Source organism: Monopterus albus, unplaced genomic scaffold (genome assembly GCF_001952655.1).
Source record: "Monopterus albus unplaced genomic scaffold, M_albus_1.0 scaffold122.1, whole genome shotgun sequence".
Lineage (NCBI taxonomy): Eukaryota > Metazoa > Chordata > Actinopteri > Synbranchiformes > Synbranchidae > Monopterus > Monopterus albus.
The window spans coordinates 542,352-569,389 of NW_018128002.1; the positions used below are offsets into that span (position 1 = coordinate 542,352).

A 27,038-nucleotide genomic window follows, 5' to 3' on the forward strand; every position below is an offset into this window, starting at 1 on the left:
GCTGTAATGAGGCTAAAAGAGGATTTTATGGGGCAAAACTGGGAATCAGTTTACAGAGAGGAAGACTTAGATAAAGCATATGAGCAATTTTTAAATATATTCATGAAAGTATATGACAGGAACTGTCCTCGTAAGCAGTATAAAAACAAGAGGAATTACAGTGGGAAACCGTGGATGAGTAAGGGATTACAGAATGCATGTAAAAAGAAGAATGCGTTATATAAGGAATTCATAAAGGACAGATCAAAGAAGGCGGAAGAAAAATATGTCATATAAGAACAAATTAATTGAGATTTTGAGGAGATGTAAGAAACTATATTATTCTAAAGTATTAGAGGATAATAAAAATAATATGAGAGGTACTTGGAATATATTAAATAAATTGATTAGAAACAGTTCCAGTAAGAGTAACTACCCTCAATATTTTATGGATAATGATACACCGGTTAATAGATTGGAGGATGTAGTTGATAAGTTTAATAGGTTCTTTGTGAATGTTGGTCCTGGTTTAGCAAGAAGCATTTGTACAGATGATACATCCGTCACTATAAATAATAATACAATCGAAAGGAACATGAGTTCTAAGTTTTTGAAGCCCATAGTTGAAAAGGAAATTATAGAGATAGTGAATAAATGTGGTAACAAAACATCTAGTGATAGTGATGGTATCACTATGACAACTGTTAAATGGGTAATTGAGGGGATATGCAAACCATTAACCCATATTTTTAACATGTTGTTTCGACTTGGGCAGTTCCCCAATAATATGAAAATAGCAAAGGTTATTCCACTGTATAAATCTGGGGATAAGCACAACTTCACAAATTATAGACCGGTTTCTCTGTTGTCACAATTTTCAAAAATTCTGGAAAAACTCTTTAATAACAGATTAGATACATTTATTGACAAACATAAAATCCTCTCTGATTGCCAGTATGGTTTTAGATCGAACCGATTGACATCTTTGGCCATTACCGACCTGATGGAGGACATTACAAGTGCTATGGATGAGAAGAAATACACGATAGGAATATTTATTGACCTAAAAAAAGCATTTGACACAATCAATCATGAGTTATTAATGGATAAGTTAGAAAAATATGGGATCGCCATGTTCACCTTGACCACAGTATAATTAATAATGAGATAGACTTTTTGATTAATATTGAATATGATCAAAATTTATTATCTAGTGTATCATTTTTAGGCAGCACCATAGTTTAATTAACAGTTACAGGGCACAGTATGGATGTGCCAAATGAAAAAATGGTGTTTCTCTGCTGAGTCGAATTAAGCTTCTATCATTACTGCACATTTTGAGTACTTTTATACATTTAGAAGGGGAAAGTGATCTGAGACTAGAAATTAAATCATTTGCCAAAAAAGAATGTCCCATTCACACATCATAGCCACAATAAGCATGTCTACTAACTCAAACTCCTGTACTTGTCATGATTCGGTTCTGTGTTGCTTCCTGTCAGGCTTTTATTTTGATGCTACTTCCTGTTTTTGTTTCACCTCTGTTTCAGTCTTTTTACTTTCACTAATCACTCACATTAGATTCACAGCTCCCGATAGTTTGCACCGCAATATAAGCAGCCTTCACCCATTAGTTCCTGCTAGATTGTTCAAGACGCCAGCTCTGACTCTCCAGCATTTTTTGGTTTGGGTATTTTGTGTTTCGACCCAGATTGTTTCCTTGGACTATTCTGTTCTGCCTTGCCCTCTTGTCTCGGACTGCCACTGTGTATGATAATCAGATTTCCTTCTTGGACTACGTATTTTGGATTACCTCTGCTGTATGTGTTTGCTGACTCTGACCTCGGACTGTTTATACCGACATGTGAGTTTTGTGTTTTCACCGTGTCTTGTATGGTTTTTTGTTAACGTTAGTTCTCTTATTAAAGGGACGGTTTTGTTTTACATTTCCTCGTCTGGCCCTTTAATGAGTTCACCAAACACTTTTCGGCAGCAGATGATGCTTGAGAACATTGAGCATTCACTAAAGAAACACTAGATTCTGCTAAATCAATATTGTACATTTAAACACAGACAAATTCTCAAAAGCACCATTTATTCATCAGCATGCCCAGATGTTAATGTCTAGATGTATGCTGATGATGCAGTTCTTTTTGTGCAAGGCAAAAATAAAGGGGAAGCAGCCCACAAAATGTCAGAAGCATTGGAACATGTCTCAGCTTGGCTCCTCCATTCCTGCCTCCAAATAAATGTTAAAATACAAAAAACATGTTTTTCACAAAGTGGTCAAGTCCATTATCTGATCCTGATATAACTGTATGTGGTGAAATGTTACTTAATGTCTTTTTTAATTAAAATTTTTTTGGCGAAATATTTGATTTGTCTTTTTACATCATTACCGAAGTTACACAAAATGTCAAATTCCATTGATAAAATTTCAGATTTGCAGGAAAATTATGCAGCTGAAGTTTTCATGAATGCAATGACTTTTTTTTTTTACATGTTGCATACTGTTTAATAATCTGGGAACAAGTTAGTAAAATCACATTAAAACCCACTGAATTGTATAAAAATGTATAAAAAGCATGAAAGACTTCTGATGAGAAGCCTCACACTGCAAAATATTTAAATTATGATATATTCAGCAGATTATGCTTTGTGTATAAGATACTAAACAATATGGCTCCTCCTCCATCAACTCTCTCATCAAGATAAATCAGAACTGAGGGAGCAGAGCACAAATACTAGAGCTGATCTGTTCATTTCCAGGAGACAAAGTGGCATTGGCCAGAATTCCTTCTCTTTTAAGGTATCCCAAGACTGGAACAGCATACCTGAACACATAAGAAGTTGCACCACTTATTGCTCCTTCTCTGTTCAGTCAGTATAAAAAGTGGAATTACATTTTATATAATGGTGGAACAGTGTTTAGCGCTGCTGCCTCTCAGCAACAAGGTTCCACGTTCGAGCCCTAGTCAACCCAATGCCTTTCTGTGGGGAGTTTGCATGTTCTCCCTGCATGAGTTTTCTCTGGGTGCCCTGGCTTTCTCTCACAGTCCAAAGACATGCAAGCTTAGGTTGCCTGGTGGCTTTAAATTGCCCGCAGGAGTGAATGTGAGTGTGTGTGGTTGTCTATCTCTGTTAGCCCTCTGGCAACCTGCCCGAGGTGTACCCCGCCTCTTGCCCAATGTCAGCTGGGATTGGCTCCAGCCCCCCTGCGACCTTGTTCAAGATAAGCAGTATAGGTAATGGATGAATGGATATCATGCTGGTGATACATTGTTAGTTGTGTATATATGCAACTATGATAGCTGTTTTATTATGTCTTATTGTACATGATTTTATTGTGGTGTTTTTGGTTTCACCTGACTGCTTCCATACTATACTGAAATTTGACTGTAATTTGTATTTATTCTTATGTGCTCAGGGAGTATAGATAACTTGCCTCCGTGACTAACTCTGACAGACAGAAATGTAATTAATACGCATTGTCTCTGTTAAATAAATGAATAAACTAAGCTAGACTAAAATAAATGATGCATATTGGAGATGGTTTTCTGTGGCTTACTGTAATTATGCAATTTTTTCTGCCTTATTCACATTTTGTGTTTAACTATGTTAATAAAAAACAAAAGTGTAAAGCATTAAGCTCTGTTTCTTTTAGAAGATACTTCAAATTTAGTTTTGAGGGTTCATTTTTCAAGAAGTAGTCACACTGAACTGCCTGTTATTTAGAGCGTGAGAGAAGGAGAAACTACCCATTAAAATGTGCACCAATGTGCCCACACTCACACACAGGCTCTACTTCTGTCATCCTTACCTAACAGTTATTAGCAGAAGGTATGAGACTGATTAGAGTCCAGCCTTCACATCGCACCCCGCTGTCTTCCTGTGTGTGCATATGTTTTAGTTAGTCCCATAACACACATGTATATTCTGTACACACTTAAACAAGCACCATGTCTTCACACTGTGAAGCTCATGTAGGTTACTGGCGACATGAAAGCCCTTAAATAATTGGCACATTTAGACCCTATTGTATCTTGCCAATTTAAAGCACATATGATCTGCAATCATGTCTGCAAAAAGAAATTATCATAGATGGTCTTTGAATCTTCATTGTTCCCTCTCTCACACTCACTCTTTCTCATGTAAGTACACACATAGTCAATCCATGCACAGATGTTGCTGTTTGAAGGAAAACTCTTTGCTATACTGTAGGTATGCTTTTCAGAGCAAACCCTGTTATTCCCATCTAAATTTGTCATTGTATGTGTTATATAAAACAAGTGGGGCAATTTGGAAATAATACTGCTATCTGTCCTGTGTCTCCAAATATCAAATTAAATCCCTTAAATAAGTCACAGTGTGGAAATAATGAGGAGTCCTGGCTCGGCCTGTGTTAAATGGCTCTCTTGTGATCTTCACAAGGCTGCTGCCTGGAGATTATTTAAGCCTGAATTGGCTGTGTTTTGTACCTTGGGGTCATCAGGCAAATGAAAACAAGAGCTGTCAGACCTCAGGTGTTTAACAGAGAGAATTAGTGAACACAAGAAGAGAATTGGTGAATCCATCAACATGAAAAACTGAAAACATCATTTGCGCATTGTTTTTGTATTCAATTTTCCATTCCCAGCTAGCTCCTTTTTTTTGAACAGTTTATTTATTTTTTTATTTTTCTTTATATTTTCACCTTCCTTGCACAGTGGATTGCTAAGTGCTGTCGGTTAGTTGGTCTGTCAGTCACTTTGACCCAGGATGAAATAAGTCATTAACACTTGAATGTTCTGCCATGAAATTTGGTACAAACATTCTTGGTTCCCAGAGGAGAAGCCTGCTGACTTTGGCAATTCAGACTTTTCCTTTAGCACCATTACAAGGTTGACATTTGGATGATGACCTTCTTATGCTCCCTTAACTTTTTATTTATCTACTACTACATCTATGTTTGATTTAACTATCTAATCTAGAAAATATGGCAAACATACCTGCTGCTTCTAGCATGGCAGGTGTTTTTCTTGACAGAGAATTGTGATGACTGTAAACTATAAAAATACTGAACACACTTAGAGCTGTCTGGTTACATCTTTGAATGTGTTATCCCACACTTTACAGTTTTGCTGTGACCAGAAATAGCATTGTTACTGTGTAGATCCTGTTTGAAACAAGACATAAGTTTTCATGCTGCTCTGCCTCTCTTCAACCCCACTCAACCCCCGCATGCTCCTTTGTCAAACATGGTAAATAGAGACCTCTGACAGCTAATTTGACTTTAATGGAGGAGGGGGAAATTATGGCCAAACACTAGTAGCAAATTATCTCTCCTACATTCTCCCTCTCTGGATCTCCACCCAGTCATTACATTTGTCTTATAAATAAATACCTAGGCTGTCACACAGGCAAATGGAGCTGCCATCTTGGGTACCTGTGGCAGTGAGCTGAAGGAAGGAAGGAGAGCCAAAGAAATATTAATAAGCCTTATATGCCGCGCTGCAAGGTTGGCAGAGACATGAAGGCAAAGCAGGTAAAGAACAGATAAGCAACAGTGGGGCGCCACTGTTGAAGGAAAACATTTTGCTATACTGTAGGTATGCTTTTCAGAGTAAACCCTGTTATTCCCACCTAAATTTGTATGTGTTATATAAAACAAGTGGGGCAATTTGGAAATAATACTGCTGAAGGGGCGCCAACCTTTTGGAAATACAAGTAGAGCCACTTAATGTGTCTGACTAAATCATACACACAAGTCCAGTTCTTTCCCCCTTGGCATTTTACTCGTATTGCATTACTCACTGTATTTGTTTCCAGGTAACAACATTTCACACAACATACATAGAGTCTTCACCAAACAGGTCGCACAAGTTGAAAGTTATGAGTGCTAACTACTGAGCCACCATCCTACTTGTGTAGTCGGCAGGTCCACCACCATAAAATGTTGTATAGCTATTCATGTTCCTCAAACAATGACTTATGGCACTATAATCAGGTCAAAATTCCAATATTGTTTATGACCAAAAGTTCAGCAAAATAATCACATACCAATCAGTATCAAAGTCGTGTTTTGTACTGATTTACAAATATTAACATGCTAAACAAACTCAAATGCGGACATCAGCATATAGCTCAAAGCACTTCTGTAACTGGAACCCCACAGATCAAAAACGAAGTCATCACAAGCTCAGAACCACTGCCAGCATTTACAGGTTTATCTGCTTTCTCAGGCATTTCATCATCACCAGTACCTCCACTTTAATGTCAGACTGCATGGCAATGTGTAAGGTTGTAGTGACCTTCAGTTTAATTCCATGTGTGAATTTGAGATACATATTCTATGTGTGTACCAAAAACAGAGAAGCACTACATGAGTTGTGTTCTGAATGATTTTTGATCTTTCTGCAGTCATTTTCACAGCAAAACAGGACTGTCACACATTTAGATTTTCATGCATTAACTTAATAGCTTGCTGCTCGCCTCTGGCAAAAACATCACTTACAAAGTCTATATAATTATATGAGATCATTGAACAGCTTTATCACAAGGGTGTCTTGGGCTTATAGTATTTCCTGTGGATGCTTTTCACATAAATCATAGAGCTTACAATGCCAGACAGTTATCTCCATCTAATTTTTCTTGTTCACAACATCTTCATCAAGCTTTTGCTTAGACAGGTTGTTGTAACAGCTGCTTGTCAGCTTTGCACCAACCATAGATACTGTATCTGCTGTATATGTCATTTTTGAATGAATTATGAACCAGAGGTTAATATAAAAGCATGAAGAACATACAAGTTCATACACAAGTGCCTGAACACATGCACATATGCACAGTAGATCAGTTGTATAATACTTTACAGTCAGTGTACTTCAGCACATAATACAATCTGCTGTCTGAGGTCTCAGGGAGCCTTAGAGAATATAAATATCTGTTCTGCTTGTCATTTGTTCTTACCCGGTAATATCCAGACAGTGATCCTGTGTACATTTTTATTTGACTTAATCTGTGTTCTCACATGATTACCACAGTTCTGTGATCAAATGTTATGACTGCAAGCAAACAGTAACAACACTCCAGCAGTGCTAAGGAAGTAACGGTTACCTTCCCACATGAATTAAAACATTCACTCAATCAACATTAAAGTCAGCAATGAAAAAAAAGAGCCCATCAGAGATTTTAACTTCCAACTAGACAAAGTATTAGATAACAAAGCAGTAGACTTCCTCAATGTGATGAACAACTTTGATTTTATTCAAAGTCTCAAATTACCTTCCTATAACAATAGACACCCGCTAGATTTAGTCATAACAAAATGGCAAAGTACTGGGATTGGCCAAATTGAAAAAGCACCATCGACATTTAATGATTTTATTTATTTTATTAAAACTACAGTTTGTAACTTAGGATAGCACTATCATGAAACTCCAAATCAGTCCACTCTGCTCCGCCCAGCGCTCCCTCTCCAATAGGGAGTAGTAGAGTACTACTATGGTCTGCTGTGCACTCCATCACACTCTGTCCAGGTCTTCAGATATAGTATTTGTCATCATGACAGTTAGGTTCACTACTTTAAGAATTTGAAATGTCAGAATAATACTAGACAAAACAATGTATTTCAGCTTTTATTTCTTTCATCACATTCCCAGTGGGTCAGACGTTTACATACACTCAGTTAGTATTTGGTAGCATTGGCTATAAATTGTTTAACTTGGGTCAAACGTTTCAGGATGCCTTCCACAAGCTTCTTACGATAAGTTGCTGGAGTTTGAGCCCATTCCTTATGACAGATCTGGTGGAACTGAGTCAGGTTTGTAGGCCTCCTTGCTCGCACACACTTTTTCAGTTCAGCCCACAAATGTTTTATTGGATTGAGGTCAGGGCTTGTGATGGTCACTCCAATATCCAGTACCTTGACTTTGTTGTCCTTAAGCCATGTTGCCACAACTTTGGAAGTCTGCTTGGGGTCACTGTGCATTTGGAAGACCCATTTGTGACCAAGCTTTAACTTCTTGGCTGATGTCTTGAGATGTTGCTTCAGTATATCCACATCATCTTCCTTCCTCGCGATGCCATCCATTTTGTGAAGTGTTCCAGTCCCTCCTGCAGCAAAGCACCCCCACCACATGATGCTGCCACCCCTGTGCTTTACGGGTGAGATGGCGTTCTTCGGCTTGTGAGCCTCCCCCTTTTTCCTCCAGACATAATTACGGTCATTATGGCCAAACAGTTACATTTTTGTCTCATCAGACCAAATGGCATTTCTCCAAAAAGTAAGATATTTGTCCCCAAGTGCAGCTGCAAACCGTAGTCTGCCTTTTTTATGGCGGTCTTGGAGCAGTGGCTTCTTCCTTGCTGAGCAGCCTTTCAGGGTATGTCGATATAGGACTCGTTTTACTGTGGATATAAATACTTTGGTATGGTGTTTATAGATAAGTAGTATTGTTTGCACAGATGAGCGTGGTACGTTCAGGCATTTGGAAATTGCTCCCAAGGATAAACTAGACATGTGGAGTTCCACAAATGTTTTTTTCTGAGGTTTTGGCTGATTTCTTTTGATTTGATTTTTGATTTTACCATGATGTCAAACAAAGAGGGTTTGAGTTTGAAGGTAGGCCTTAAAATACATCCACAGCTGCACCTCCTACTGACTCAAATGATGTCAATTAGCCGATCAGAAGCTTCTAAAGCATGACATAATTTTCTGGAATTTTACAAGCTGTTTAAATGCACAGTGAACTGAATGTATGTAAACTTCTGACCTCCTGGAATTGTGGCATATGGAATGATGAGTGAAATACTCTATCTGTAAACAACTGTTGGAAAAATTACTTGTGTCATACATAAAGTACATGTCCTAACTGACTTGCCAGAATGAGAGTTTGTCAGCATGTCATCTGTGGAGTGGTTAAAAAAATTATTTTGACTTCAACCTAAATGTATGTAAATTTCTGACTTTAACTGTAGGTATCCCTACAGTGTTATATGCTGGCTAGGGGACTTTGACTGCCAGCCAACCCCAATCAAGCTACAGGGACAAAGCCTCTCATGTGATAGTTTATCTACCTGCCTCAGCTGCACACACAGAGAATAATGTAAATACAAGCAGTGCAAAGAACATAATTACATACACACGATCAAGAAGTGTAAAAATGCTCCTAGAATACATTTAATATACTTCATAGGTACATGCACTCATAGACACGGTAAGAATATGGAGACACTGAAACTGACAGTCAGGAGGTCACAACAGGTAGATCAATGATAATGACTGTGAGTGTTTTGTTAGATACATGACTTTAGGCAGTGCGTGCCCACATGTGGTAAAATCAGTCAGGAGCTCAGAGAGGAATTTATATTTATGAATGGTCACCAGAAAAGGATGAAATCATTTAGCCATGTAGTTTAGTCTATATTAAGCACATAATCATATCTGAAGTGCAGTGAAGAAATAAGGAGAATTGAAAAGTGTTTCCTCCTGAGTTAAAACATTTCCAGTTTACTGTAGAACAGTAAGACCAGAAATCATGCGCGCGTTTACACTCTAATCTTGTTATCACGCTGCACAATTTAACACCAAGGGGTTTGAAATATACTGCTCTGTGTGTACATGTGTGTGTGTGTGTGTGTGTGTGTGTCTGATCATAGCTTCTTTTACCATTCAATTCAATTCATTCAATTCATGCATTGACCTTGCCAACAAGTTGTCATTGTTGATGTAACACTGCAACTGTTTTGGACCCGTGATGGATGGGGGTTGGGTGTGTAACTGATACACAGATATCTTTATTTGTGTTCCATGTATTCTTCTTCCTTGTCAAAACCTACATTACCTATAATATAACTTTACCGCTGGCAGACTGCTGAGCAGAGATTCAGATGTATTTTGGTAGTAGAGACTAATGCATCCTTAAGAGATGAGGAGCTACTGTGATTGGCTACTGTACCTCAAAGCTCTTAATCATCTTTAACTTAATAGGGGGAACAAAAAACTAAATAGACTGTGGATTATTTTCTCTAACTATAGGCTGTTTTTATTGCTCTTTGTGCAGTCTTGTTTGATGAACATTTCAGTTTTTGCATCAGGGTACTGTTTCCAGTTTGTTATTTAAGTCTGATCATAATGACTAAAGACTATTTGGCCTACTATGCTATTTGTTTCTCCAATTCAAATTCTCCTTCCCTCTGGCACTGTCAGTATAAAAGCGATGCTACAGAGGCAGCCGGGGGCACAAATAGACCTCGCTAACCTTTCATAACATGCTTATTATCCATCCACAAAGATACTGAATCATAAGCTTCTTGGCTTGGCTGGTTATATGTGGCCTGATAATGCAAACATTAAACATTGGCCTCCTAATTCAATAATAGCTCATATGTATAATTCAATATGAGGCTTCCGTGGAGTGGAAAAGGGCAAGAAAGAAGAGAGCGAGCAAACTGAAGACCATCAGAGGAATTTCTTGAGGTGGAACAAAATATTTCTGCAAGCATCATCATCATCACCATTATCATCACCTTCACCAATACTGGTGATGTAAATAATTGATATCTCTTATTATTTTCTTCCATCTCATCCTTTAAAAGCTTGCTCCAGTTCAAACAGACTGCAAAATTAATACACTGTGTGAATTAGCATGACTGTAATGCAGACAGAATAGGAAGATAGAACACAAGAACACCATTCAAAAGAGAGAAGGATGCGCAGAAAGGCAGGAGACTACAATTAAAGACACTAGTAGTGAGACCTTGGAGAGAGATGTAACAGAAGTGAGCAGGTGCCTACCTGAGGTAACGCAGTGGTTCTATAGTTTCAGCCTCTGCCTCAGCTGAGCTGTGGTTCATCTTGCCTGTCTGTTTTCACTCAGCACGTCTCAGCAAATATAAGGAAGGATGAGCTGTGCCGCTCCAAAGAAAACACTTCAGCTCCTTCAGTCTGACTCTGATTCAATAAACACAGGCTACCTCGTTGCCCGGGAATAGATTGAGAATCTAAATGGACTTCCTTTCTCTGTATCTCTGTCTGGGTTTGCACACGAAAAGGTAATTACTGGCTGCTACATACACACACAGTGAATCTTGCCTTTATTTCTGCCTCTCCTTTCTATCTCTTCCCACTGTGGTCCTGGCTCTTTCTCTGATAAAACCACTTGGCTCTGTGTATCAGCTGTGCTCACCGGGAAAGCCAGCCAATTAAGAATCAGGAGGCATGGCGCTTGCTGGCTGATTGGTGAAGGCTGCCATAGCTCATAGCTGTTCAGTCATCCAGAGTGCTATCCCCCCTCCCCTCCCTCAAATTCACAAATTATACACACACACACACACACACACACACACACACATAGCCATGCATACTACTTGGCAGCAAGAGGATCCCTTGATGTAGAATCTAGAGCAAGCATCAGAGTGAGGAAACACTTGACAGCTCAGTGAATCGCCTTTCATATGATGGTGTGAGGTTGATGAAGCCCACTATCTAAACTGAGAAAATAACACTATAGTAGCTGAGTGGGTACATAACAGCAATTTACAGCTCCTACACAAATTGTAGGTGATAGGACAGGGACAGCAAAAGGACTTTGGTGCATGCATACTGATCATGTGAATTTAGGGCAGCTGAGAAAAACACATATTATATTATTAAAAAGTAAATATTAACACACAAACATACAGAATTAAGTAGACACAAATGCACACAGGAAGGAAACGTACTGTAGCGGCACAGGGAGAGTTTGTGGCAGTCAAGGAATGAAACTCAGATTAAATGGGTCATGGTAATAAAAAAAATAGCTCACTTTATTCTATAAAAGGTTTCTCTCTTTCTCCCACTGGTTTGCTCTGACTTTATGCTTATCAAACAGACTTAGTCTGAAGTATTAAATTACAAATCGGGTTTTTTTTAAAAGCATTTATTCACAATGTAAGCATTTGTTTTTCTATCAGAGTATAAAAACTTCCCTGTTAGGAAGATCTAGGACAAATGCAGGTGCAATGGAATAATGGTGTATTCTGCCATCTAGAGGTTATAAATAACCATAATAATTGCAAGTTAAAAAAGCAAACACAATGAAACTAGTGCAACAATTGGTTCAGCATTTCTGTCTGAAAACCTGTCAATATGAGAGAAAAGACAATTCACAAGAGAATATAACATGATAGAAATTTGTTTTGTTATGAGCATCAGATCACTAAAAAGTCAGTCATGGTAACACTGCCATCAACATTTGAGGGCGGTCAACAGCAGTTGTTGACATAAGAAGAAGCAGCTTTATTTTATGGTCATTGTAACATTGTGACACGTACAACAAAATTTTGTTTAAAGCCGCGGGCCCCGGGCCGCTGCATGCATATGCACTGCCATCACAGGCAACTTAGGGTTTCAGTATCTTGGCCAAAGACACTTCGACATGTGGACCACAGGCACCAAGATTCGAACCTTCAACCCTCCGGTTGAGAGACCACATTAAAAATGTTTAATTTGGTCAATGTGTGATAAATTCAAAGGATAGGATCACTTTTAATCCAAGTTTATCTTAAAAGAAATACTCTCTCCATATGTACATTGATAGCATTACACATCCTGTAAGTATTCTTATGTCCATCTACATTGGCCTTTAAGAGATCCCTTGGAATAATAGTGTAAGTGCAGGAGACAGGGGACGAAGTCCACAGAATTATTGTTTTGCGCCAAAGATCTGTGCTAAAGTTCAGCCTATGCTAATATGTGACTTATCACCCTGCAATTCTTTTTTTTTTTACAAAAAGAGACTAGAGGTAACACTGATTTAGTGGTTTGACTGGGCTGTAGGTTAAGGTTTGAGGCCCTTGTGAGAATAAGTGAAGCAAACTCTGGTTTTTCTGTAGTTTTTATTTATTTATTTTTTTTTGCCAATTGTTGTTCAGGGGTAGCAAGCAAAATTAAAATAGAAAAGACCTGCCCATAGGCCTACAAGTAATTACCATCACTTCATCACAGCTTTTACTGCATTCACCTCCAGTGCCTCAAAGCCCAGGAAGCACATATTACTATGGTTTAAAGATGCAAATTATTCATATTAATCATTTTTCTTAAGTTAATTGTTAATAAAAACGTTTTCATATATTAAAAATCCCATAGGTGATTATCAAATGTCTTAATTTGTCCAACGGACCGTCCAAAACCAAAGGTCAGTACACATTGATATCAAACAAAGAAAAATTACAAATTCTCACATAAATTGTCAGGACATTTACCAATTAATATTCTGATGATCAATTAATAGACTAATCATTTCAGCCCTACTATGTTGAGAGAGTGAGCTATTAGAAAAAGTGGCCTATTGTGAATAAACATGCAAACAACTACAACAGCGGGGTTAAAATTTGTTTTATTTGATAGTGCAGAAAAATCAAAAAACATATTTCTCATACATTTTCTCTTCCATTTGGGCAGCACTGCATTTAACAGCAGTCGAACCCCAAACAAATGGAATGGTGGTATTGTTGCCAAACAAAAGCAGCAGCCGGCAGTAATCAGGACAGCACAGGGTTACATTTAGCAGGGTACAAAATGATGGGCTCAGTCCAGATTGCTTATTTTGCATCTGCAAGACATGGGTTGTCCTCCTTTTGCCTGTCAGGAATGTACAGACAACCTGGATTTCTGATGCTACTTTGAGACAAACCTATAACATCAAGCTATTTAAAAACTTTTATTTCTATCAGCAATTTGTGTGTTGTTGCACCATCCTAATTGCAACCCATGTGTAGAAAAAATGATGATACCCCAGAACAATAGGGATAAATGTCAACTGATGCCCAGTTACTTAATGCAGTTCACCATCTTTCAATATGGAGCCTGACAATGATCAGTGAGCTAAAGAGTGCAGTCAAGACACAAACACAATGTCACACTAGATCATCACATCACTGATGTATTAGGAAATCAAGAGTGAACCAACAGGGAAGCAAGATCCTAGGCATTTTATTACAGTGATGAGTTAAGACTATTGCTGCAATGTTAAAATGATTTAAAAAAAAAAAGGGGGGACAGACAAAATGCTGAGAAAAACTGATGGTAGCCTCTTGTCATTTGGGTTTGTGGTTTTAAACATCCTGCTTGATAAACATGCAGTGTTACCATTTTAACTGCTTAATTTTAACACATCAATATTATTATTATTTTACATTATTACATTTTCCAACAGGGCACATAAATGGGAGGTCATTGCTGAGTAAAAGGGGTTAAAGAATTTGGGCCACCTCAGAGACTGAAATCAAACAAAACAGCACATGGTTGTTAAATATGAGCAATGGCAACTGGCGTTTAACATAGGACATGCTTTATTTCACTAGCTTATCCTGTGCTGCTGCTACCTGATAAAACGGCACTATAGCTCATGTGAAAGGCATAGTTAGCTCAATTCAAGGACCTGACATAAATCATACACACCTTAATGTTAAAGACTAAGAGGTTCAGGTCATTTGTTGCTATAGGACTTTTGCATAACTACATTCTGAAAGCTGTCCAGCTTCACTCAGACCAGTCATAGGGTGAGTGGGAGCCACTGGACACACAAGAGCAAGCAAATCAGCTGAAGTGGTCATCCACTCAAACATGGGGCATAAGCATACATCTTTACTAACATGACCCTATAAATAAACCCAGACAGTCTGTCTACAGGAAAAAAAAGAATGCAGTAGAATCTATGACTAAAAGCAAAACCATGTCAAAAATATGACACTTTACACACACACACCCCACCCCCCAGTTTAGCATGGATTCATGTTTATAACCAGAGGGTGCAAATAAACTAAAAACCTTCTAGTAGAAGGGATTCCATTTGGGCCCCACGGGTTCTTTGGAAGGTTTTCCTTTATAAAAATAAAATAAAATAAAATATTCAATAAGAATAGTCCTCCAAACATACGCTTCATGTTTTTACAGGAGTCAGTGAAGTCTTTAGTTTTCCTCTTTATCTTAGAAGAAAAGTATTTAAGTAGGCCACATCATGGAACCCAGCAGATGTAAAACCACCTCAACAGTAACATGAGCCTGTAAATTCAGACCTCAACAAGAGGCCACTTCCAAAGTATCAGGGAGCACAATATTCCAAAGACAGTATATGACTTACAGGAGAAAAGACAAAAATCTAACATTCAGCCATACAAAACAATCCAACACACATCAACTTCTCTACTAGACACAACGTGGGTTAGAGAGAAGAGGCAGTCTGTGTGCAGATAGATAATTTTTTACAGTCCTTTTTATTTATTTATTAATTTTTGCAAAGCTGAAGCAGTTATTTCATGGATGGTCCTCAAAGCTCATCCACAATCCCTGTGGTGAGGTCTTCAGTAAAGTCCAGTGTGGCCACCATGCGGGCCTGAGTCTGACTGGTTCAGACTAGGGGTATGACATAAGGCGAATATTTTAATGTGTATAACAGTTTTTTTTTCCTGCCTAATCCAGAGGCAGGAGGACTAAGAGATTGTGTGGCAGCTTCTTCTTGGTGCAACTGGGAGGTTCAACAGGGGAGGGAGGGGCAACGTCACTGCAGATGCTTATAAAATTGTACAATCCCATGTCTACCCCAACCCTCAAAAGGATACCCAATTTCTATTTGACCAACTCCGTGTATCCCAGAGGCCCAAGCTGCTGCAGCACAACTCCAATTTGTGAAGCAAGTCTGGTAAAAAAAGATGGTAGCAGAAAGATCTGAGGAGGAGATGGAGGAACACTTCCATCCAACAAAGAGGCTGGTTCTCTGCTACACCATATTGGCCCAAGGCAGAGTCCACAGAAAGGATCAGAATGAGAATGAGAATGGGGGGTTACAATATTAAGAGGAGTAATAGTTACGGTGTCAGTAGGGATAAAATTTGCATTATTTCCATGTATTAGCTGCTTGTGAGATAGAACGGGAAGGAATCATGTCCAGCAGGTATTCTCGTTGACGCTCCACAGAGGTGGTCTTATGGGCAGACAAGCTGGGGTTCACATAGGCCATAGTCACACCTGTCAGGAGACACAAGTGGTCAAAGTACCAGACATTTAACATCAAGCTGATTATACAATGATTCTACCAAAATTACATTTTAAATTAAAAAAGAGAAAGGAATAAGTTGGCATAAGGTGAGATGAGAGAAGGTGAAAAATATTTTGTCCACTATCAATCAAAGAAAAGTGAATAAAGAGCAAGGAGTGAAAGTGCCAAAGAGGAATCCACATTAGAAGAGAGTGCATACTCCAAACAGGAGCAGAAAGCAAGAACGGGTGGTGCTCGTTCTCAGCCTGACCTCGTCTCACGTTTATCTACCTGTGTTGCCACTGTTGCCACTGTTCTGCTTCCTCCAGGGAGCCACGTTGCCCTGGTTACTGCTGCTGCTGCCGGCGCAGACCTTTGCCCCCTGCTGCAGCAGGCGTGCTGCAACATGCTTACCTGGCCTGCTGCCCAGTGCCGCTGCTGTCACCGCGCTGTGCAGCTGAGAGGTGGTGGTGAATGACTGGGCCACACTACGAGCGCCCACTGCAGACTGGATGCTGTGTGACAGCTGACTCTGAACAGAGCGATGGAGACATAGTGAGGGAATATTGGTACAGATGTTAATTAACATGCAGATATTTTGGCTGCTGATCTATCAAGAAAAACGTTTTAAGTGTACCCGGCCCATCACAGCATCAAGTCATGCTAACCTGCTTAATGGTGGAATGGTGTGCAGCCACAGGCCTGTGCTGCATGGCAGCCCTGACCTGCTGGGACACCAGCACCTCACTCTTGGACAGTGAGGGAGAGGATGATGAGGTGGTTTTAGAGACAGGGGAGGCAGAAGAGGAAGCAGGCTGCTGCAGGATGCGCTGCTCAATCTCCTGCTCCTGTTGGAGTGCCTTAACAAATGCTGCCTTCAGTCGATTGGTGTGCTCAGCCTTTAGGGCCTTCTTCTGATTGGATGACATGCATTGGTCACAGAGGATGGTCCCAGCCTTCTCCTTTCTCCAGCGGGAAGTAAAGTCTGTCTTACACTGGGCACAGGTGTATGGCTCTTTGGGAAAAGAGCTGGACATTGCAGCAGCTGGGCCCATATTACCTTATAATGAATGAAAGAAACAGAGCTTCTTTTAGGTGCATTCCTTTAAATTCTGCAACTATGTAGATGTTGAAATACAACATCCACAAACCACCAGAACTAACAGAAGGTGAAGATTGACCCACCCCTGCCGTGCATCTCCAGAAGTTTTTGCACCACCTCTTCCAACCCCAACAAATAGATGAACTCATTATTGGCTGCAGAAGGCAGAAAGTTGAACTCAGGGGCAGGAGGTTTGGGTGGAGGGATTTCTAGTAGTGTCTTCTCCAGCTGCTTACGCAGTGCAAGCTTGGCAGCTGCCTGTCGGCTGGCTGGGGACTCGTTGACACTAGAATTGGGTGATACTGAAGAGCCCTTTAGGCTAGTTGGAGAGGCCTGGACACAAATAAATACAACTTCAGGGACAACACATGAGCATGTTCTTCTTATGGCTGAGCAAAAGCAGGACAGCAATGCAGTGTAGTCTACACAAGAAAAAAAATAAAATCTCTCTCCTCTGTGATAGGGTTGCATCAATATACCAGTGTCACAGTATATCATGGTGTGACAATTGATGATTTTCATATCATGCACATTTGCTTATTACTGGTATAGAAGAAAAAAAACACAACTGCTGCCACATGCACAAATGCAGTGTAAAAAAATGGCTGAGAGAAGTGAGGGGGATATCAACATACTCCATTCAACAAAAAAAGAAATTAAAATCAGAAGCATGGTATTACATTGCATGTTATAAAAATGAACACATTCGAGAACACCATCCCTCTGTGGAGATCAAAGTATGTGTCCCTTTTATAACTTTAATCCCAAACAACAAAACGTGTGAGCGTATAAATGTCAGTTATAAAAAGTACTTGACCTGTTTTAACATCAATGCACAAGTAATATTAATGTAATATTCTAACATATGAGAGTAACAGTCACAGCAGACAATTTTCTGCATCAAGTACAGTGCCTTGTGAAAGTATTCGGCCCCCTTGAACTTTGCGACCTTTTGCCACATTTCAGGCTTCAAACATAAAGATATAAAACTGTAATTTTTTGTGAAGAATCAACAACAAGTGGGACACAATCATGAAGTGGAACGAAATTTATTGGATATTTCAAACGTTTTTAACAAATAAAAAACTGAAAAATTGGGCGTGCAAAATTATTCAACCCCCTTAAGTTAATACGTTGTAGCGCCACCTTTTGCTGCGATTACAGCTGTAAATCGCTTGGGGTATGTCTCTATCAGTTTTGCACATCGAGAGACTGAAATTTTTGCCCATGCCTCCTTGCAAAACAGCTCGAGCTCAGTGAGGTTGGATGGAGAGCATTTGTGAACAGCAGTTTTCAGTTCTTTCCACAGATTCTCGATTGGTCCCTCTAAACTTTCAGCTCATACAAGGAGAAGACTGATCAGAGATGTAGCCAAGAGGCCCATGATCACTCTGGATGAACTGCAGCGATCTACAGCTGAGGTGGGAGACTCTGTCCATAGGACAACAGTCAGTCGTATACTGCACAAATCTGGCCTTTATGGAAGAGTGGCAAGAAGAAAGCCATTTCTTAAAGATATCCATAAAAAGTGTCGTTTAAAGTTTGCCACAAGCCACCTGGGAGACACACCAAACATGTGGAAGAAGGTGCTCTGGTCAGATGAAACCAAAATCGAACTTTTTGGCAACAATGCAAAACGTTATGTTTGGCGTAAAAGCAACACAGCTCATCACCCTGAACACACCATCCCCACTGTCAAACATGGTGGTGGCAGCATCATGGTTTGGGCCTGCTTTTCTTCAGCAGGGACAGGGAAGGTGGTTAAAATTGATGGGAAGATGGATGGAGCCAAATACAGGACCATTCTGGAAGGAAACCTGATGGAGTCTGCAAAAGACCTGAGACTGGGACGGAGATTTGTCTTCCAACAAGACAATGATCCAAAACATAAAGCAAAATCTACAATGGAATGGTTCACAAATAAACATATCCAGGTGTTAGAATGGCCAAGTCAAAGTCCAGACCTGAATCCAATCGAGAATCTGTGGGAAGAACTGAAAACTGCTGTTCACAAACGCTCTCTATCCAACCTCACTGAGCTCGAGCTGTTTTGCAAGGCGGAATGGGCAAAAATTTCAGTCTCTTGATGTGCAAAACTGATAGAGACATACCCCAAGTGACTTACAGCTGTAATCGCAGCAAAAGGTGGCGCTACAAAGTATTAACTTAAGGGGGCTGAATAATTTTGCATGCCCAATTTTTCAGTTTTTTATTTGTTAAAAACGTTTGAAATATCCAATAAATTTCGTTCCACTTCATGATTGTGTCCCACTTGTTGTTGATTCTTCACAAAAAATTACAGTTTTATATCTTTATGTTTGAAGCCTGAAATGTGGCAAAAGGTCGCAAAGGTCAAGGGGGCCGAATACTTTCGCAAGGCACTGTACTTCTACTTTTAATCCTTTAAGTAAATGTTTGTGATAATACTTAGATATTTTTACCTAACAGTTTCAATGCAGGACTTTTACTTCTAACAAAGTACTTTACAGTGTGGTATTAGTACTGTTACTTAAGTAAAGGATGTAAATACTTGCAAACTATAACCCTATTTTTTGTGTGTATTGTGTTTTAATACTCTGTTGCCCTTATGTAACTTATTTTAAGACTAAGTGTTCTTTCTGGCTTTTGACTCCTTACCTGACTCCAAAGAAGAGCTGCACAAGAATTCCTATGTGCCTAGACTGTCTGTTTATGCATAAATGGTAAATAAAAATCTTGAATCTTGAAACTAACATGCTTTAGTGATAGAACATGTTATAGTTGCATGCTTTTTCAATCATGTTTATTATTATAATTCTGTTAATTCTTTAGGGTTAAACTAGCAGTACCCAGTCCAGCACTGTCACAGTCACTTGCAACCCTAGTTAACAGAAATTGTATACTTGGTCCTCACCTGAGGGATGTTGACCATGACATTACTGTTGGCCACATTAGCCACCCGAATGAGTCCCTGCTGAATGATCCTCTGGCCCTGAACTTGGACATTGGGCACAGATGCCCGTGGAGCCAGCAAGAGTGGAGGGGGGCCTGAACCACTGTGTTGCTGCTGCTGCTGCTGACGCAGACTGGCTATCTGCTGAGGTGTCACTGCAATAGGCTAATAGCACCACACACACAGAAACAGCCATCAGAGAGAAGCAATAAGTAGACAAAGTGAGAAACTGACAGGGCTCCCCCCAACTGACTTCACTTTAACAGTGAGACAGTATTGTGACACACTAACCTGGGCTCCTCTGACTAGAGGTGGCATGACAATCTGAGAGTTGTGTTTGGAAGGGACATGTTGGCCACCCCTCACTAATGGAGGAGGGATCACTGTGCCGGAGCTACGACCTGTCACCTGAAAACACAACAATACAAATATAGTGTAAATAAAGTCATGCTTCTTAACATTATACTTCAAAAAGTGGAGCACTTGGCTTTGTATTAATGAAAACTCCTGAAATATTTGCCCTCTACTGTATACTGTACCAGAATAAGACAACCTAGATCCACCCACCAAACCAATTAATCCAAACTCTACAATACAAGTAGCGGCAGGGGGCTCTAACAAAATGTGGTAACTACCTGTAGGGGTCCTTTATTTGATGTAATGCTACCTCTCACCAAAGGAGGAGGAGTAGCCACAGAGCCAGTCACCTAGAAATTAAAAGTAAGAAGTATGTACTTGAAGATATGAAGCAGAAATGTTTGTTTTCATTAATGATGTCAACTAAAACACAAGAAACAAGGACATTTAAGGAGAACTAACACCCTTCTGATAAACAGCGGCTGTGTTCACAAAACCTGAAATTAAAGTTTCAGTTCTCATCTCTTGTTGCTTCTACAGGTTTAAGAAAACACACACACTTTTTACCTTCTGTACAGTGCTGTCCTTCTGGATCTGGCTCTGCCGTAATTTCTTAAGTAGCACCAGTTTGGCCTCTTGGAGTCTCAGTTCTTCCTTCAGTTGTTTAATAATGTGCTCCCTCTCCTCAGAAGAACTCTTCTGTATACACACAATAAGAAATAAAAAGGCATTTTAGGGTTGATTACTTTCCAGATCTTCGGTGTCCGTTTATCAAGGCTGATGAGGGTGTTTTGGAATAGATAAATCTAGCCCAAACCAATTCAAAACAAATGAAGTTAGAGGTGCATTACCCAAGATTTTACACACTGATAAATCAAGTGAAAATGGGACAGGATGTGGTCTCTCTCCTCTATACTACCTCCCTTCATGACTGCCTCCCACAGCACTTCTGTTGTTTTTCCAGTTTATCTAAACTGTTTTCAAAGTACAGTGCTTACCTTAGCACAGCCTGCCAACTAGCAAAGGTTATAAGAACCATTTTTCACCTCGTCTGCTAAAGTCCAAAACAGTGGCTACAAGACTGAAGAGGTCATGTTCTTTTGCACAGACAGAACGGGACAAAGAATGAGCAAAAACCAGGGTTAACACTGGTTTGGCTTTTTGAGATGTAGAGCATTAAAAGCCAAATTACTCAGTTTTGTTTCAGATGTGGAGTTCTTCCTTCTGGATGCGTTAGCATCTGAAGATAAAGTGCCTGTTTTGTTAATACAAGCAACCTAGAATGGTCAGGATTTTACCTTTGTATTGAATTGATGACTTTAATTTGACAGTAATACAAGCTTTGTGTAACATTATGCATTATGTCACATTAGCAGTGACTAGAGTGTTCTATTGGATTGCCAAATTTACTCAGCAGTCAGCTTCTTACTAGAGGGTGCATTGTGTTCAGTTTGTCGCTACCAGGCCCCATAGTTTACATTGTCACTAGGAAACAGGACAGTACTGGTGGACAGGATTTACTTTTAACATATCTGCAATGTATTATAACTAGAAAAAAAACTACAATTTAAGACATCTGCAATTCAGTTTGGACTAGTAATTATTCCTCATTGATTTAAATGGGAAAACTAATTTAGAATATCTAGAATTCAATTTTACTTCTCAAATGTGAATCTGGGTGTCTATGTTTACATTCTGATCAAATTAAAGATCTTTAATTTGGCACATTTAAAAGATAACTTAATTATCTTAGGCAGAGTATCTCTAAAGCAATTTCAGTAGATCAGAACAATGGCTTCAAATTCGTTATAGAATCTATCTACTGAAGTCAGTGTGAGATATACATTATCCCTTTACTCCTCTGGCTCAGTTAACTAGTGAGGATGAAGATTTCTCTGTGTAGACAAGAGGGCAAGAGACTGTGTTGTATGCAAAGTATAATATCTGTTTTCATACCATAAGTTTATCTGTGTCGGTCTTTGTGAAGCAGTGTCCATTCATGAGAGGACTGGATGGCTCGTTGTCTGATAACACAATCACATCATCTGGAGATGGCGGCTGCCGCTCTCTTTTAATGTCACTGAGGGGAGACATATTAGAAAGAAAACATTAGTAATGAAACTGCGTTTCATCATCCAAGGCTCAACATCACACTATTACATTTCAGTTTAGAGCACTGCAATGAGCATCAACTACAACAAACTTGTAGTTTTGTCTAACATCCTGTAGATGGCAGTATATAGTTTTGGTTTCACCATCTCTGTTGTAGCGCAAATGTGTACTGGGACACAAGAAGACAAGAACCAAGAGATCAATAATGGAGTAATGGCAGCAGGGACAGATCGCAACAACCCATTATCTCCAGCAAAAGCTACCATCAATGAAGCTCCTCTATCCCTTCAAACAGCAAAGTCAGTCATAATATGCAAACAAAAGGGGACATTAACTGCCCAGTTATTTTCTCATAGGTGGAGAAGGCCTACTGTCTCTGATAAAACATTAATTGGCTTTTCCTATGAACTGAGGAGAACAAAGACAACTAGTGGCAAGTTACATGTGTATCAATCTGGAGAGGGGTGGAGATAAAAAGTAGGGGTTGGTTAATATTACAACGTATGGACTATGGCAGAAGACTAAATCTGCATCCATCACAGCAGGGATCCTGTCAGGATCCGGAGGGTTATTGTGCTTAAAGATATACATCTGAGTGGTAAGGGAAAATTGGTGGAAGATGAGGTAAGGTAGGGGCCGTGATATGTGACAGTACTGAAGAGGTCATGGTGTGGAGCTATGCATGCACAGATGCAGTGAAGTTACATAATTGTTCAGATACTGTCAAGCTACAAGGCTTCATCCTTGTTTACCACCCAGACAGGGCCTCACCCCTCCCCTAGCACCGTGGTGAGGCTTATGGCCTAGTCGGCCCAGCCTGGGCCTCAGCTTTGCCCTCCTTCCCAGCTGCCGACACCAGAATCACAAGCGGAGCAGAGCGGAGGTTTGCTGGAGACACTGGGGAGGGTGACAGTGAGGGGGAGGGGAATACATGGCCAGGAGCCAACCTATTGTGTATATGCTCTCACTCACTCAGTCACTACTTCACACACCCCTCCCCCATCCTTACTTACTTGTTCATCTTTTATACTCCCAACTCACTGACTCAGTTCTTCACACTTCTTCCTCCTTTAGCTCACTTCTGTCCTTAGACACGTTTCTTTGCTATTCTCTTCTTGCTCCCAGCTATGCAACTTCAATATGATCAGTTTAACAAGGTCAACTATGTAACAATAAGCATGCTGTTTATGCTAACTTTATGAGATGAGATTTTCAGCAGACTAAGAAATCACACCATAAACCATTGCAGAAATGTAGTGCCATGACAGGTGCTAAGCACACAATCAAACCCCTGGTAATACCTACTGATTCTTCATGGAATTTACTTCCCTGATACATTTTCATTCAAATCTAGTAGGACGTCTGACAACCTGGCACTTTCAGAATACTGTTCTGTTCATGCCCCAACACATAGCTGACGCCTGAAGGGTCAGCCATTTTTCTACACTGTATATGTATACAATATGATCATCTGTGTCAGACATCAGAGAGGAATCAGGAGGTTCAACATCTCTCGCAAAAGTTCAGTGGTGACCCACTGCTTTGACTGACTTGGCCTCTGACAAAATGACATGGACTAGCTTGAGATGGTTTCTACTGCTCTAATAGGAACAGCTTACACAAGCAGCACAACACACAGCTGCAAGGTTATGCAAGGTTCAGTGTTTCTGCATGTCTTGGCTTCCCCGATTCATGGCTCTACACCAAACCCACTATATGATTGCTGAATCAGTCATTATTAGGTGCGCTGGGATTATCCATAAAGCGATACAGTGAAAAGCATCATTTTAAGATATGTGAAGCTATTTACATAAATCAAATTGCTACACTATACATATGCAACATGATATTTTTGAAATGTTACATATTATATAGGTATACATTCAAGACATGCTCAGTTCAGTTCCATTATTACTGTGCGGTGTGGGAAATATGGCTTGCATTGCATTTCTCTAGCAGTTTTATAAAGTTGGCCTAACACAGACTAAGTCTTCTATAGGCAGCAATAAGGTAATCACCTTACACAGAGTAAAAACATCAACACATGCTGAAGGTTAAACAGGGGCTAAAGGTGACACTTCAGTGAACTTATGATACACCACAGATGCAGTGAACACATTTTCAGCTGAATCACCTCTGTTCCACTTTAACTGCCATCACATCAGTGTGTGTATTTATTGCTCTACCAAACACATCACATGACATCAGGCATTTCTCTGTGTGGTCATGTGACACACCCACCCACCCTCCTGGCCCCTCCTTCCTCCAACTACTCCTTCCAACATAGAAACCATGGCAACGGCCAGTTGGATCCAGTTTGTGACACATAGCCTTCATTTTGTGTGAAGTGTGAGGCAGAGTTCAGGTGCTGCTGTGAGAGAAAATGGAGCCCAGGCCTCAGGAGCCTCAAACTTCTCAAAATGGGGGCAGGTTACTGACAACCACACAGTGACTTCCTGTATCACTCCTGTTAGACCACTTGCTAGCGCAAGGTTAAAGAAACTTCAGACTCCAATAGACAAATCTCTATGCACAACCACACATTGTGCATGCATGCAATCCAATCTTGCAGTATATAAATGTTCCTTACTGTAAGCTTTCAAACAATCTGATCTGATGAAACAACATCACTTATGTGTAACTATAACAAATACAGAAGAAAACTATCCTTTGGATCTTAAACCCTCATAGGTACATATTTTGAGAGCAGATTATGATGTGTTTTGTCCAGCAGGAAATACTTAAAAAAGGTTTATTGTGGACAAAGTTAGCTGACTATGCAGAACTGGCGCCAGTATACAGGAGTAGATATCAAATGTCCACAGTAAAGTGGATGGCATTCATTTTGAAACTACTCACAAATTAATGACTTCTGACAGTATGGTGTGGTGTAAGCTGAACAAAGTTCAATATGTTCATTAAAACCAACAAGCTCTCAGCCACTATTCATTAACACCATAAACCATTGATCTTACTGCAGGAATTAAGTCCACAAACAGGCAGCCACCAAATCAAACCCTGTGATCCTTCCTTGTCTCACCTTTTTGATGTGCTCATATCAACGGGCTCGTCTCTAGTCTGCACCTCCAGCTTAATAGTAGCCTTCACTTCCCCAGCCTTTAGGATGCTGGCTGCAACCTTTGCAGCCTGCTCACTCTTCAGCTTGCCACTCTCAGCTCCAGAACCCACCAGGGCCATGGGACCTCCAGCTGCATCTCCTCTCTCCAGTTTAACCCGCTTACTGTCCAAGTCCCCCAGGGACCCGGCAACAGCTGCATGATCCCTCTCCAGAGCCCGCTTCTGACTGCGCGTTTGACGCGCTGCCTCCTCAGACATGGCTGCTCTTACCCTGGAGAAAGAGAAAGAGGAACAGTTACAATCTTCCCAAAACTTCTGGAGGGGCAGCAAATGGGTGCATTTTATTTTGTTATTTTAAGAAACATAACATTTTCATCTTCTGTTGCCAGTAAATTTAATGCTAAGAGAAAATATTCTGATGTGGAAATATGGAGGACAAGTACGAGTGAAAAAGAACAAGTTTGGTACATATTTGTGGCCTAAACTGCTTTTCCACATTACCTTGAATATGGTATGATTACGACCTATTGTGTCTGCAGTAAACATTGTGGAGCATCCATCGTAGAGATTACAAAAATCTAAGTGCCTCAATTCAAATTAAGGTTGACTCAAAAGTGAATAAGCAGTATAAAAACTGTAACTGGCCTGAGATGATGCTAAACCAAATATAATAATGTGAATCTACAATATCACACACAATTTAATAAATTTTAATGGAAAATACTTAAACATAAGGATCTCAAACTATCTCAGTATATTGGATATGAATGTCTTCAGGGTTTTCCCTGCCACAGAAATGATTAGGCACTGCACCGAAGCGTTTTTACAGGGCACCATAAGCCATGTGAACATAAAAAGGCCATTAGGCCACAAAAAAGTTACTGCACACAGGTAGCGTTGCATCGCAGCACACATCACCTTACTCCCATAACACATGGTCAGGGTGCAAATTCAGTGCAGGACTACTGAAATGGATGAGTACTTCAGTATTTTATGCTTCTGACACACATCGATGCAGGGGAAATAGGACAACAGCATATCTTGAAACGTTTCTGCGTCTACCCACAATGACATACATTATTTCACCACCGTGTGGGCTTTAATTGGAAAAGATGGGTGCAAGTGTTTTGACGTGTGTCACACACGACCTGTGTGTGGTCCTCTTCAGAATGAATGTACACTGAAACAATACAGAAAATTCGATGCACTGAAAAGTAAAAAAAAAAAAAGAAAGATTATACACACACACACACATATATATACATACATACACACACACACACATATATATACATACACACACACACACACACATATATATACATACACACACACACACACACATATATATACATACACACACACACACACACACATATATATACATACATACACACACACACACACACACATATATATACATACATACACACACACACACACACACATATATATACATACACACACACACACACACACA

The 27,038-nt window shown here is 39.8% G+C and overlaps 2 protein-coding genes across 3 annotated transcripts in view; both read right to left on the bottom strand.

The window, feature by feature from the left end:
• Positions 1-11,165, bottom strand: part of yjefn3 (YjeF N-terminal domain containing 3) — a 58,849-nt gene extending 47,684 nt beyond the window's left edge. The window contains exon 1 of the mRNA XM_020612305.1: positions 10,757-11,165. Coding sequence (XP_020467961.1) covers positions 10,757-10,815 — 59 coding nt within the window. The 5' untranslated portion in view covers positions 10,816-11,165. The remainder of the gene's footprint in view (positions 1-10,756) is intronic.
• Positions 11,166-13,319: 2,154 nt separating this feature from the next.
• The window catches only part of gatad2ab (GATA zinc finger domain containing 2Ab), a 38,649-nt gene continuing 24,930 nt past the window's right edge, over positions 13,320-27,038 (bottom strand). For both annotated transcript variants that reach the window (XM_020612289.1, XM_020612288.1), the window contains exons 2-11: positions 25,521-25,829; positions 22,325-22,448; positions 20,936-21,067; positions 20,647-20,718; positions 20,303-20,419; positions 19,973-20,176; positions 17,163-17,412; positions 16,646-17,037; positions 16,269-16,509; positions 13,320-15,967 (exon numbers count right to left, since the gene is read on the bottom strand). In XM_020612289.1, the coding sequence (XP_020467945.1) occupies positions 15,837-15,967; positions 16,269-16,509; positions 16,646-17,037; positions 17,163-17,412; positions 19,973-20,176; positions 20,303-20,419; positions 20,647-20,718; positions 20,936-21,067; positions 22,325-22,448; positions 25,521-25,816 (1,959 nt within the window). In that variant the 5' untranslated portion in view covers positions 25,817-25,829 and the 3' untranslated portion in view covers positions 13,320-15,836. The remainder of the gene's footprint in view (positions 15,968-16,268; positions 16,510-16,645; positions 17,038-17,162; positions 17,413-19,972; positions 20,177-20,302; positions 20,420-20,646; positions 20,719-20,935; positions 21,068-22,324; positions 22,449-25,520; positions 25,830-27,038) is intronic.